Source organism: Artibeus jamaicensis, unplaced genomic scaffold, assembly GCF_021234435.1.
Source record: "Artibeus jamaicensis isolate MK-2021 breed Jamaican fruit bat unplaced genomic scaffold, CSHL_Jam_final contig_685, whole genome shotgun sequence".
Taxonomy (NCBI): domain Eukaryota; kingdom Metazoa; phylum Chordata; class Mammalia; order Chiroptera; family Phyllostomidae; genus Artibeus; species Artibeus jamaicensis.
The window spans coordinates 142,367-157,075 of NW_026521924.1; the positions used below are offsets into that span (position 1 = coordinate 142,367).

Below are 14,709 nucleotides of genomic sequence, written 5' to 3' on the forward strand. Positions count from 1 at the left end.
TAGGGAAGCTGATGATATAGTGATTCTTTTTCTTAGTGGGTCACATGTTTGCAGGCACCATCTCAATGCATTAACCAACTCCGCATGGAGTTGTTGATGATTTGCAGTATAGCAGAAGCCTCAGAGGTGCCCAATAATTCAGATTGCAGGACCCTAAAACTAGTGTTGGAGCTAGCGTTCAAATCCTGGAGCCCATCCTGTACTTATTTTGACCTCCATTATAGCTTGACTTCCTGGGGAAACAGACCCACTTACCTGCTTCTGTCCCCTTTATTTGAACTAGGGCTGCAGCTAGTCAGTTCTGGGTGTCTTGGAGGTGTGAAATACTGGCAGGGAGTGGGAGGGATAGGGCAGAGCATCCCTTTGGGGCCCCATTATGGGCTTGGGAGCCGAAGTGGATCTTGAGGGCTGAGCACTGTATTCAGTGGACTCGCCCGCACCCCTGTGTTAGCTGTGGGGGTAGGAAGAGTGGTATCTGGGCGGAGGGAGGTGGAAGGAAGGCTGTTGTGTTGAGCCTCCCTGAATAGGGGAGCAGGAGGGAGGCAGAACAGATGGTTTGTTACATATGGGCTGCAGGTAACCCTGTGGCTCATAGGTGGGCTCTTGGGTATGTGTAAATGAATGCACAATGAATGAATGAATTTACATCCTGCCGATAGGAAAAGTGGCCGGGTAAGACCTCACTTCTACTACAAGCTCTAACCCTTAGTAGGGTGTTCAACCCACTGCCCCCGGACTGCATGCAGCCCAGGATGGCTATGAATGAGGCCCAACAGAAAATTGTAAATTTCCTTAAATCCTTTTATTTGCTTATCAGTTTTTGTTAGTGTTTGTGTCTTTAATGTGTGGCCCGAGACAGGCTGGACGTCCCTGCTAAAGAGAGGGTCCTCCCCACCCCTAAACCCTTATGGTTAAAAGTAAACTATTAAGCTGTAAATAAGTGCAAAAAAGTACATCTAAGACCTGGTTTCAACCAAAATAGCTAATTTTATCCAACATTAAAAATATTTAGTACCTTTTTATTTTCATTTCTCGGTAGCCCTGAATGGAGGTGTCCAAAACCCATGCTTGGTCAGCCTTAGAGCTGCAGAGACGGCCGTAGAGGGGCTCCCCACTAACAAGCTGCGATCATCGCTGTGCCCGTTTCTTCCTCCCTAAATTTGATTAGCTAACTCCTGCACTGTGGGGCAAAGCCAGGTCGGTGTTTAAGGCTGAAATACTGTTTTTACTAAGCTGCCCTCCAGGACTCGTCCTTGCTCAGGCCCTGAGTTACTGAGACTCCCTCTTCTTCCTCCCGTTTTTAGTGGGATTAGGTTGAGGTTCCAGTTTTCCTGAAAGCACACCGCTTTGGTCGCTGTCAGTGACTGCCGTGCCACTGACTTCAGTGATATCTTCCCAACCACGTAACCTCAGGCGGCGGCGTTCATGCCTGCCGGCCCCGCCCTCCCACGCCTCCCAGGCGCGGCCCGGGCCCGCGCACGGATCACGCGGGTCGGAGCCGCTCTGAGCATGCTCAGTGGCGGGGCAGGTGGAGCCGCCGCGGGCGCCCGGTCCGAGCGACGGGGGCGTGGGCGGGTCAGAGGGAAGTGGGCGGGAGAGGCGGCCGGAGTCCGGAGTAGCCGCTGCGTCGGTGAGCTGAGCAGGTTTGATCCCCAGCGCGGGCTGGTCCGGGATGATCAATGGCATCGGTCAAGGTGGCCGTAAGGGTCCGGCCCATGAATCGCAGGTGAGTTGGGGGCAGTGCAGGCGGCTGCCCTAAGTACCTCCACTCGGAGGAAGTTGGTCTCCGACTCCCTTCCAAGGCCAGCCTGGACTTAAGTGTCACGGGGTGGTGTCTGGCCCCCTGGGCCCTGCTCGTGGCCTCTGGGGGTCCGGAACCCTTTAGGCTTTGCTCTCCCTTTCACACTCCCCCGGAGACCCTGGGGGGTAAAGAGTTCAAGAGGCACGGAGAAGATTCCTATAAACTCTTCCCCACTCCATTAACTTGAGGTTTGCTTGTTCCTTTTTTTTTTTTTTTTTTTTTTTAAATCAAGGGATCACTTTCATGAAGGTGTAAGAGCCTTCAGGGACATGAGAGTGGTCGTGGGGTTCCACGAGCTGTCAGACGAACTCTGCTTAGTTATGCCAACTCAGAAGTTCTTTTGAGTATTAGCAATGATACCTTTAAACATAATAAGAGATGATTTCGATTCCCTGAATGTGAATCCTAACTTCTAATCAGTAATTTACAATTCTTCAGATTGATGAATATAGGAAAAGTTTTAACCAAGTTTTGACTCCTGGGCGCAGGAGGAGGACACTTAAGTACACGTGTTTGAAATATGCTGGCAGTAACAGAGGGAGAGTTACCAGCACATGTAGAATTTATCTTCTATGTTGCTACAAAGTAGTGCTCTTCAGAATGATTTGACTCTTCATTTACCGAAAAATAATCTGGACTTCCTTTTCACTGACTTCTTTCAATCAGTTTAGAAAGATGAATTAGAAGAGTTACTTTTAAAATTGGTTTAACTTTGAAGAATTAAGTGTCCTCCGGGTTCATAGACACAGGCCATTTGTATTGGCTCTCAGTGAAGTTTGACGAGCCGTATGGTCTTCCCCCTTTCATCATATGGGTTTGTGTCCGTCATTGCTTTATGGTTCTGACAGGTGATTGGAGTATCACAAGATCATAAAATCTGGAGATTGCCAGAATGTTCTTTGGCTCATCCGAATCTCTTTTTCTATTGGTGAATAGGGATTTTTTTATTATGGTTTATAACTGCATTTTTGTGATTTTCATATTATTTCTAAGGTTTTTAGGAAAGGAATTTACCTTTCTGTAAATTCTAAGAGAATATTTATATTTCTATATATATTCAGTCACACAAGACAAACAGATCCCAAAAGCATTTAGATGATTAAAATTTTTTTCTCTTGTTCTGGATTTACATGTGCTATATAGATGTTCCTTTCCTTATTTGGAGTAACCGGAGCACCTGCCAGAAGATTGTATCCAGTAACTTTAGAGAACATTTGTTAAGCACCTACCAAATGCACAGCAGTGCGCTGGGTGCCCTCTGAGGTCCAGGGTGAAGGAGGCAGGGTGAATGTCTTCCAGGAGTCCAATGTGTGGTGAGAGAGGGACAACCTGCTGGCAGAACTCCTGTAAAACATTTAGTGCAGTGCCTTCTTGTTGTAGGCCAGGAGCCGGGTATATGGTGAGATGGCAGGGAACACGTCCAAAAGTCATGTGCTCTAAGGAGGTAGATTGAAGTGATGATATTTGTGCTGTCAGCAGAGGGCTCTCGTGGCATCAGGAATGGGGCAAAAGGTAAGGAAGCAGCAGTTTGGGCCAGAGGTGGGGATGGAAAAGCTGGATAGATACACCAAGACAGTTACTGGCAGAATTGACCAGATTTGGCAGCTTCTTGGATAAGAAGAGGGGTGAAGAACATGGTCACTGATTGAGGTTTGATGATGAAGGAAGTGGAAGAAGTTTGGGAAGGTGGACAGTAAGGTAGTTATGTTCTCTTGTGGATATGAGGAGTTATACGAGATATAGTAAGTATCAAGTACAAGCACAGTGTCCAGCACAGAGTGCTGCTTGCATGTTGACCCAGTTTGTTATCTGGAGTATGGTAAGGACACCCATCTCTCCATGGTCTTCATTAGACAGACCCATAGGTTCAGGTCTCAGACGATCTGAGGATTGACATTGGGAAGTCTTTGCACATAGATGACATTTTAAGAATGTTATAGTAAGGAAAGGGAACCAGAGATTTGACATTAAGATATGCTTGCTCCTCTTTAGGATTCCAGGGAGAAGATTGGCTTGCACCTCATGGAGAACCAGCACAACAAATTGTCATAGCAGGGGAAGAAGCATCTCCTGAGGGAGGTGGTTGTTGGTGTCAGATTTTGTTAAGATGGTGATCTGATGATTGGAGTAAGATGAGGTTCTTGGTCTTGGAGAGAAAGGCATTGATTACCTTTCAAAGAGCAGTTTCAAGGAGAGAAAATGATCTAGAATTTGGCAATGAAATGGGAAGAGGTATACAAATGGCCAAATATACTAGACCTAACTCATAGGAAAGGCATACAAATTATAATAGCAATAAGAAACCATTTTTTACTATGAGATTGGTGACTGTAAACAGAACATCAAGTGCAGGTGAAGTGGGGTAACAGAAGCATAGAGGTCAAAATCTCTAAACTCTTGTATTGAAAAATTTAACAGTAGTTGTCAAGATTACAATTATATAAACCCTTTGATCAGGCAATTTTATTTCTAAGAGTTTGTTTTATAGGTTCTACTCCTACCTACCCAAGATGTGTGTATGGATGTTTGTTTATATCATTATTTGTAACAAAAAAATCATTACTGACCTAAATGTGCAACGTTGGGGGATTTAAGTTATGGCGTATTTGTTTGCTGGAATGCTGTGCAGTACTTAAAAAAGAATGTGTTGATAAAACAGTCCAAGATAGGGGACTAAGCAAGAGGTCCCCACATACTACAATAGAGTTGTATGGATTCATGTTAAAAAACATATACGCACATGCACAGCGTATGCACGCAGGACTACATCTGTGTGGAATGACTCATAAGGAGCCTGGGAGTGGTAACTCCAAAGAGGACCTATGAAGAATTTGTTAGGTGAAGACCGAAAGCTTTTCTTTTTTCTCTTTTTACTGCTTGAAGTTTTACTTTGCCCAGGCATAGTTTTATAGTCAATAATTAAAAATTGTTAGTGTAATTTTCTAAAGTTACCTAAAGAGTCATTGGCACTGGAAAATGAATTTTTAGCTGGTTGTTTGGGAAGATTGAAGGAAGTTGTTAATTTTTTTCTTCCAGTTATTAAGTTTAAGGTGTACAGCATAATAACTTGACTTACATATATTGTGAAGTGATTTCTATACTAAGTTTAGTTAGCATTCATCATCTCATATAATACAAACAAAGTTTTTTTGTGTGTGTGTATGTGAGGTGAGAACTCCTAGGACTTACTCTTTAACGTCAGCTGTATCACACAGCAGTGTTCACTGTAGTTATCATGTTGAACTTGACATTGCCGGTTCTTAATTGTTTTATAACTGGAATTTTGTCCCTTGAGTCCACCTTTATCAAATTCCTCCACCCTCTGCTTCTGGTAATCATAATCTGATCTGCATTTCTATGAGTTTTGTTTGTTTGCTTGCTTATTTGATTGTTAATTTTTGTTTTTAGAGTTCGCATAAAAGTGAGATCATAGAGATTTGCCTTTTTTTGGTCTGACTTCATTTCACTTAGTATATGTACTCAAGGTCCGTCCATATTGCCACAGATGTCAGGAATTTCTTTTTTTTCTATAGTGAAATGATAATCATTCCATGGCGTGTATGTATATGTATGTATGTATCAACCACAGTTTCTTTAGCCACTCATCTGCTGATGGACACTTAGATTATTTTCCACATCTTGGCTATTATAAATAATGCTGCTGTTAACATAGGGGTGCATTTATACATTTTTTAATCTTAATTTTTAGAGTAGAGGAGCCTCAGGCAAGAAGGAAGCAGCCAACAGATAGGAAAGGCCTGGAGTATCTGGAAAGTGGGGGCAGCTGTTGCAGCAAGGCTCTTAAGGAATGGGGGCAAGGTCTTAAGGTACCGAGATTTGGGGCTGGGAGCCTTGGCAGTAATCAGTCCTTGCTAGAAACACCTGGTGCTTGATTCAGGCCAAGACGTTTTTTAATTCGTTTCTGATATCTTGTAACATTTGGTTATGTGTCAAAGTATTAGTTTCAAATTTAAAGAACCGTTATGTTGTATCACGTCATAATAGCATCTACCTTTATTGAGAATTTGCTCTGTGCCAGAGGTGCAAAAATCTAATATTTGCAGCAGGTTTAGCAGGTAGAGGCTACTATTGCCGTACCCTGTTACAGTTTGAGAAACATAGTTAATTGCCCAAAGTCAATTTCTTAGGACAGTCACAGCTCTGATTTTTAAAACGAGGAAAACTTTAGCAGAAACGTAATCACTCAAAACTTATGTGCAAAAATTTAACATTTATTTATATATTGTCTGTACACCTCTTGTGTGTGTGTGTGTGTGTGTATGTGTGTGAGTGTGTGTTTGTGTGTGATTTCTTCCATTGTTCTGATGCCTAGTTTTTTTTACTGGTTTCATTTTTTTACAATTTTACAAGATACGATTGTTTTGTACTCTGAAGAGACAAGCAAAATGATAATTTAGTAATTAATTTGCCCATGTCCTGTCGATTTCATGTGCTTATTTTTTTGTGGAAGCACTAGATGATTCCTCAGGGCCAAGCCCAGTCCCACAGCCCCGACGGTGTCCCCAGGACCAGGGTCTGAGGGCAGCCCACCCGGGTCACAGATTTGGCTGCCATTTATGAGCCGGCTACATTTGAGCACTGACTTAATTGTTGTAAACCTCAGTTTTTGCTTCTGAAAATGGTGATAATAATTTTTGTATACCTTAAAAGTTGTGAGAAGAGGTTTTTTTTTTCCAGTGTATATTTTTCTACCGTGACTCACAATAAGAAATGTTTTAAATTGAAACTGTAGATAATGTAAAAGATTCATGGGGTGTTTCATGCTATTTACTCTTGTATTTCTCATTCTCACTCTGTCTCAATTTTTAAAAAAACGCTATTTCTAGAACTACTGAATTGACTTCAAGACCAGCTGAGGAGTTGCAGCCGGCAGTGTGAAAACACTGTTGGGAGGTTCAAATAATGGGGTGTGTGTGGGGACCTTGATCCTGACATGTAGCCAGAGCTGCTAATGATTGGTTATTACTGTTTTTCTCTTTTACAATTTAATCACTGTAACTTTATTTAGTAACAACTATTTAAAAATGTTTTACCAAAAAAATAATTTGCCAAGTGCTGGCAAGGGGTCAGGTGATAGCTTTGTAATGTGCTTTTTTATTAGGTAAGTCAAGTCCACCTCATTCCTTCCATTTTCTGACTGTTTTTAGCTTCTCTTGCTGACTAACCTCTCAGGTGGAATTCAGTGTCTTGCCCATCAAGTTAAAAAGAGCAAAAAAAAAAAAATGCCAGTGGTATTTTGACCAGGATTGATATCCTTGGGGCATACGGAAGTATTCCCATTTTGAGAGCAAGAACTATGAGCAAACACAGTTCCTGGTCTGTCTCTTAGGTCCGTGACAGTGATGGCAGACGTCACTTACGCTAGAGGTGAGGGACATCTGTGGGGTTGCTGCCCACACCTGGCACCATGCGCATTTTTTGTTTTACCTGGCACCTTCGTTTCCTCCTCCCATTCACTGACTGACCGAGGGCCTTTTATTCTCAATTTACAGAGGGAACTGGGGACCCCTAAGATAGTACTGATAATACTGGCTGAGCTGGTCCAGTTCCCTCTAGAGCCCTTTGTATGGTGACTTGTTGCCTCCAGGCTCACTGATGACAGAAGCCTTGGGCTCAAGGGTTTGCTGGTCTAGTGGCAGAGAAGGTGCAGACACACAAAAATACCATTGAATCTGTGGGCAGTAGACATGGAGCCTGGGTGAGGGCAGGCAGAGATCTCCAGGGCTTCAGCTGGCCCCTCTGAGAAGAGGTGGAGTTTGAGTTGTGCCCTGAAGGTGTATTACCAGCAAACATATAGATGGCAGGTGTTCTTCAGCAGATGCTCTTTAGAAGATGCCACTCTTACCCCATTCTACAGATGAGCTCACAGGCTAAAGCAACCTGCCCAAAGTCCCACAGCCAGGTTTATGTGTAGCCTGGGTTTGAACCCACATCTCTCTTACCGTAACTTCAAAAGCCCCTCCATTCACAGAGGACTTGGATGAGATGAGGGTAGGGGATGGCTGGAGGTAGGAATGAGTACAATTACCAGGGATTTTAGACTTCAGCGTTTTGTAAGAATTAGTTGAGAGGTAAGTAGGCAAGGTGTTATAAGGACTTTGATTTGTTAAGCTTGGGAGTTTGTGCTTTTATATTCCAGTCCTGTGCTGCCCAGTGTGGTAGCTGTTGGCTGCATGGGCCTATTTAAATTAACATGAAATAAAGAAAAATTAAGTTACCCAGTTGCACTAGCTGCATTTCTAATGCTCAGTAGCCTCATATTTAATCATGCAGATACAGAAAATGTCCATCATGAAAAGTTCTGCTGGACAGTAAGACTGAACTGGGTTTGAGTGCCAGCTCTACCCCATCCTAGCTCATTCTCTGTGCTTTGGTTTTTCATCTGTAAAAGATCTCGCAGATCCTCTTCACGGGGCTGAGATGGTGATTGACTGAGGTACTACTTGCTAATAGTACTAGGCCCAAAAGTAATGGCTTTGTAAATATTGGCTATTATTATTAGGCACTGAGAACTACTGATGGTTTTAAAATAGGGTTGTCATTTGCCAGTTAGTGTTCTCAGAAGTTTCATTGAATAGCAGTTTTGTCTAACAGCAATAATGAACATTTATTTGCTCATTGCCAAGTGCTGTGCTAAGTGTCTGCAAAGCACTAGTATCCCATCGACTTTCCTGCCATATTCGGTGATGCAAGACCCCAGGGCCTCAGGGGCCAGAGCAAGAAGACCATAAAGAGAACTGAAATGTTGAACCACCATGGTGTGATTCTGGACTAGGTCTGAATTGTAATAGGAAAGGGCATGCTCAAGGGCTAAAACTTACAAATAAGCCCATGGAAGCTTTCACTGTATGAAAATCATATATCTGATAGGGGGTTAATAGTCATGATATATAAAAAACCCATGTGACTCCATAGCAAAAAACCAAAGATTCCTATTAAAAATGGGCAGAGGATCTGAATAGATATTTTGCTAAGAACATATAGAGGCGGCCCACAGGCATGTGAGAAGGTATCACTAATTAGGGAAACGCATGTGAGAAACTGCAAATCATCAGGGAAATGAAAAAACTCTTGTGAAGAAGAGAGTTCTTGTGCACTGTTGGTGGGAGTGTGAATTGGTGCAGCCACTGTGGAAAACAGTGCAGAGGTTTCTCAAAAAAGTTAAAATATAATTACCATACAATCCAACAGTTACACTGCTGAGTGTTCCCTCCTCCACCACCTAAATGAAAATGCTAGTTAAAAAAGCTATGTGCATCCCTATGATTATTGCAGAATTATTTACATCAGCACAATATGGAAACAACCTAGTTGCCCATTGGTGGGTAGATGGATTAAAAAAGATGTTTTCTATATATAAAACTATATATAACTATACATGTGTAGATACATATGAAGGGGGAGTCCCCCAAAACAAAATTATCTTCTGTAGAGTGGGCTCTTTATAGTACAGGCTTTCCCCACTGGGTTCTAGGAACCCATCTGTATCAGTGTACCAGCTGGTAGTGTGAGGGGCTGCATTTGGCTTCAGTGAATTTATTTTTGAAGACTCTTTCAACATGTTTGCCTGTTTCATGATGAGTAATTTATGAGAGCACCTGCCCACACTGCACTGATTGTTCAGTAGTTTTTGACCAAAAAACGTCATGACCCAGGTGCCCCACTCTTCCTATTCACCTGATCACACCTCACAAGTGACTTTTCTTTGTTTCTTTTGATAAAAGAAGTCCCCAAAGGGAAGAGTTTTTCCAATGAGGAACAGATGAAACAAAAAATGGCAGACGCACTAAAAGGCATCAGAACTGATGAGATCAAAAACTGTTTTGAGCAGTGGAAAGAAAGTCTTGATAGGTGTAGTGCATGTAATGGAGAGTACTTTGAAGGGGACTGAAGTTTAAGCATGTAAGAATAAATGCACAATATTTTAAATAATAAATTCCTTTTCATATAGTATTTTTTTGATTGTGAAAATACATATGCTTAAAAAATGTGTGCTATGCAAAAAGTGTATTAAAGAAATCAGATAAAAAAAACTTGCTCATACTTCCATGATCCAGAGATAACTCCTTGTAAAGTTTTGGTGCATCCAGTCTTTTTTCCCTGTTTTGTGTAGGGACATAATGTATACACTTTTTAATATCCTATTTTTTGCATTTGCAAGACCAATTAGCAGGAGAGAGAGAGGTGAAGAGCTAAAGCTGACTGAGGGGTTTGGGGCCATATTAAGCGGAAGAATGACTTTTCTGAGAAGTTAGATGCCAGGATGAGCTGGCTGGAGTGAGGGTTGTGGTAATCAGTTGAGTTGGCTCAGGTGCTGGGGGCATCCAGGTGGGATGAGCTCAGGTGTGTTATGGGCTCTGTGAATGCACACTCGGAGGTGGGCCACTTGAGGGGATAGTGGCTGTGGTGGGAGTGATCGTTGTTTCTGACCATAGCACAGAAAGAGGGAAGGGTGAGGGGGAACAAAGGGGACAGAGGGGACAGCAGAACTGCATAACCCGGGCTACGACAGCCTCTCAGAAGACTGGCTGGGTGATCAGGGCAAGTTGATTTCACTCTTGAAGGTTCAGTTTCTTTTCTGGTAGGACGGTGATTCTCCAAGTGTGGTCCAGGGTTGCCTGGGAATCACTGAGATGCTTATAGAGGCGGTTTTAGTTAGAACTGTTTTCATGGTAGTACTGCTGGGATGTTTTGCCTTTAAAAATTTTTTTAAAAGATTTTGTTTATTTAATTTTAGAGAGAGGGGAAGGGTGGGATAAAGAGATGGGGAGAAGCATCAGTGTTCGAGAGATACATCGATTGGTTGCCTGTCACATGCCCCCAGCTTGGGACCTGGCCAGCAACCCTGTGCCCTGAACTGGGAATCAAACCAGCAACCTTCCTGTCTGCAGGCCAGCACTCCATCCGCTGAGCCACACCAACCAGGGCTGTTTTTGCCTTTTTAACCTCATCTCTCAAGGGGTACAGTGGAGTTTTCCAGAAGCTACAGGGTGTGTGGTGATGCTGGGGTGCTGTGCTGTGCATCGTGTTTAATTTTTTTCAGTTTTAATTTCTAATATGGGATGACAGCTTCGCCCTGCGTCCTTTGTATTAAGTTAATTATACATACATTACACATCCATTGTTCATATGTTTATTATGTCTTAGGGTTAGAGAATTGGAGGTACACCACTCTTACTTGGTTTAAATGATACAGACTTTGTGGGGCAGAACACTCTTGTTTCTTTCTTCAGGAAAAGATCTTTTAAAAACTTTGATCTTGAAATAATTTTAGAGTTGTAGTGAGGTTCCCATATACGCTTTGCCCAACTTCACGTAATTAACATCTTACATAACCATGGTATCACAGCCAATAAATTAACACTGGCACCTCACTGTTAATGAAACCACAATGTTTCCTCTAATGCCCGCCTCCTGTCCCAGAATCCAGTCCTGGAGTCCACACTGCATGTAGTTGCCAGGTCTCCTTAATCTCTTCTGCATGGTGAGAGTCTCAAGAGGAATGTCAGTCATTTTGCAGAATGGCCCTTCATTTGGGTTTCTCTGATATTGTACCATGATTAAATTAAAGTTACGTGATTTTGATAGGAATACCACTTAAGCGATATTGTGCTCTTTTCCTCATCATTTCAGGGGGTGCATGATGTGAATACATATATCTTACTACTGGTGATGTTGACCTTGATGGCTTGGTTAAGGTGGTGTCTGCTGGGTTTCTCTTCCGTAATGTTATATTTTTTCCTCTATGTAATCAATAAATATCTTAGGGGAGACACTTTGCAGGATGTTTTTGACTTTCATTTACAAGAGAATTTTTCCTCTGTGGGAACACATTCAATAAAAGTGATATTGTACATATAAGATAAATTTAAAAACCAATTTTCCCTGTGACTTTTAGTGAAAAAGGATTTTCATATTATTTAAAATGAAGGCTATTTGTATGTTGTAGGGCTGGTGATGATTGTACAGGACTGTGTGCTTGAAACATGATCTGCAGCAAGACATTTATCAGATAGCTCAATGCATGCTGATATTTTCTTTCTTTTTAAAGATCTTTTTAGGATTTTACTTATTTACTTTTAAAGAGAGGGGAAGGGAGGGAGGAAGAGAGAGAGACATCAGTAGGTTGCTTCCCACATTCTCCCAAGTGCTCAGGCTGATATTTTCTACTCTTTACCATTTCATTAAAAAAGGAAAGATGGCTGTTACCTACTAAATTGATTTTATGATCTGTGGTTTGAAAAACACTACTGTAGTGAAGTTCCTATCCAGAGCAGATGTTGACAAATCTGATTTTGTTCCTTGAGAGGACGCTGAAATGAGGCTGCCATTAGAGTAAGTCAGTTGTTTCCTTCCTTTCGGGAGCGTGGGGGTAGAGGGTGGGGGCTCACCATCCCAGGGAAAAAAGCTTTGAATGGGAATTTTAGGAGGCTGGGATCCTGAACCCACTAAGGGATGTGCACTCTCAAGAGCTTTCTTTCTTGAGCCCTTGTGACCTCATGGTCTGTCGCTTGGCTGTACCTGCTGATTCTTGTTTTCAGGCTTTATTAACAGAGTCTAAGGCCTCCAGTGGTCCTGCTTAGAAATTTGGCTTGGAGCACAGGTGAATCACTTTGTGAACTCCCTCTGGGTGGGACTTAAAAGGTCCCCAGGGAGTTTTCAAAATAAATGATTCAAGGTGATGGAGACAAGCTCAAAAGTGAAAAAAAGTTGCAGAGATGAAGCCTTGAAAAATAGCTTTTTGGGGCCCTGGCTAGTGTAGCTCAGTGGATTGAGCGCGGGCCTGGGAACCAGACAATCGCGGTTCGAGTCCCAGTCAGGGCACATACTGGGGTTGCAGGCCAGTTCCCAGCAGGGGATGCATGAAAGGCAACCATATATTGATGTTTCTCTCCCTCTCTCCTTCCCTTCACCTCTAAAGATAAATAAATAAATAAATCTTTAAAAAAAATAGCTTTTGGTCTTTTTGCTTTCTTTTCCTGAAGTTAATGTTCCCATGGGAGCTCTCTCTGCTTGATCAGATTGAAGGCCAGTCGTGAGAAAGTGTCAGTAGCCCTGGGCTGCTGCTCAGATAGGATGAGCCAATCAGGGCACTTTTATTTTTATTTTTTTAAAATTTTTTAAATGACAGCAAACTCACAATTACTAACAACCACATCTAAAACAAAAACAAACTAAGCAAACACCTAGAATAGGAACAGAACCACAGAAATAGAGATCACATGGAGGATTAGCAAAAGGGGAGTGGGAGGAGGAGAAGGAGGGAGAAGGTACAGAGAATAAGTAGCATAGACAGTAGGTAGAAAATAGACAGTGGGAGGAGCGCAAGAATAGTAGGGGAAATATAGAAGCTAAAGAACTTGTAAGTATCACACATGGACATGAACTAAAGGGGAATGTGGGCAGGAGGGGGTGTGCAGGGTGGAGGGGAGTGAAGGGGGAAATGGGATAACTAATAGCATAATCAATAAAATATATTAAAAAATAAAAATATTTTTAAATGTTTTAAATTTTGAAGTATTTACAAAAAGTCGCAAAAACAGTGCAGAGTGCTCATGTGTCTTCCACCCAGCATCTCCAGATGTCATAATCTGATATTATTACAGTATAATTGGAAACTAGGAAAGTAACATTGATACGGTATTATTCACTGATCTGATGTATTCAGATTCCTCAAATTGTCCTTTCTTCTGGTCCAAGATCGGGTCCAAGATCACACAATGCATTTTGTTGTCTCGTAAAATATTTCCTTCTTAATTAAGCTTTTCTGGCTGTTTGGGGACTTCACCTATACTGATAAGATATTAAGGGTAAGAACAGATAGCATTTCCTCCATAACAGCTCTATTCAGTCAAAAGGTTTAGGAATTATGGCTCTGGTGTCCCTTGTTGGACTATAAATAGGCACTTAGAGCTGTTAACACCTTGATTGGGTTAATTGTTCAGTTCCACAGGTCAAATGAAAAGGACACGTGGGGACCTTTAATCCTTGATGGGGAGAAAGGGTTGGAGTTTTGAGTGAGTTGGGAGAAAGCAGGCCTCAGGGGTGTGTCAAGGATTGGTTTTAGGCAGAATTAATTAAACCTATAGTACAGGGGCCACAGACTCAACACCTGCAGGGGACAGAAAGTCTGCAGTAATCCACAGTAGAAACTGAGCACAGAGGAGAGGATGAGTAGCCTCAGATGATCAGCTTCAAAGTCAGAGAGGGAATCCTGTGTGGAGGGGCACTTCCTAGCTTCTATAATAAGTTTACACCCCCCCCCCCATTTTAATGGTTTGGCACCAAAGTTACCAAAGAAATTTACCTTTGCTTATGTAAGCGGGTTTCCAGTGAGCAGGTGGTTTGTCTCCTGCTTCCTGGAGCCCTCCACTCCTAGGGCCTCAGTGTTGTCTCTCAGGCCAGTGGGAGGGAGCCTGGGAGGTTGGGAGGGAAGCTGCATTGCTTCTTGGCTGCCTTGGCATGGGAGGGACACACGGCTGCTGCTTACCTTCCATGGGTCACATGGCCACAGCTGGATGCAAGGAAGTCTGGGAACTGTACTTATACTTATTGCCTGGGAAACCACTTTCCAGTGAAACTGTCATACCTGAAGGGGAAATTATTTCTACTGCACCCTGTGTCTAGAGAGATGGTGGTTCTCCATTCCAACCAGTGATCCACTCAGGACCTTGCACTCACCGTTCCATCTGCTGGAGGTGTAGAAACCCAGACGTCCGCATGTTCTCCTTCTTCCTTCTTTAGTTTTTTGCTCAAATGTGAACCCCTCAATCATTCCATTAGAAATACCATCCCCCAGTCCTAATGTTTCCTATCCCCATTCTTTACTTTTTCTCTTTACAGCCCTTATCACAACTTCCTCTACTATATATTTGTCTTATTTATTT

At 42.5% G+C, this 14,709-nt stretch overlaps 1 protein-coding gene across 6 annotated transcripts in view; it reads left to right on the forward strand.

Moving 5' to 3' along the window:
- Nucleotides 1-1,542: 1,542 nt before the first annotated feature.
- KIF16B (kinesin family member 16B) overlaps nucleotides 1,543-14,709 on the forward strand; it is a 317,135-nt gene continuing 303,968 nt past the window's right edge. For 2 of the 6 annotated variants that reach the window (XM_053671040.1, XM_053671038.1), the window contains exon 1: nucleotides 1,543-1,726. In XM_053671040.1, the coding sequence (XP_053527015.1) occupies nucleotides 1,673-1,726 (54 nt within the window). In that variant the 5' untranslated portion in view covers nucleotides 1,543-1,672. The remainder of the gene's footprint in view (nucleotides 1,727-14,709) is intronic. The other 4 variants (XM_053671039.1, XR_008392618.1, XM_053671041.1 and 1 more) reach the window with 4 other exon arrangements.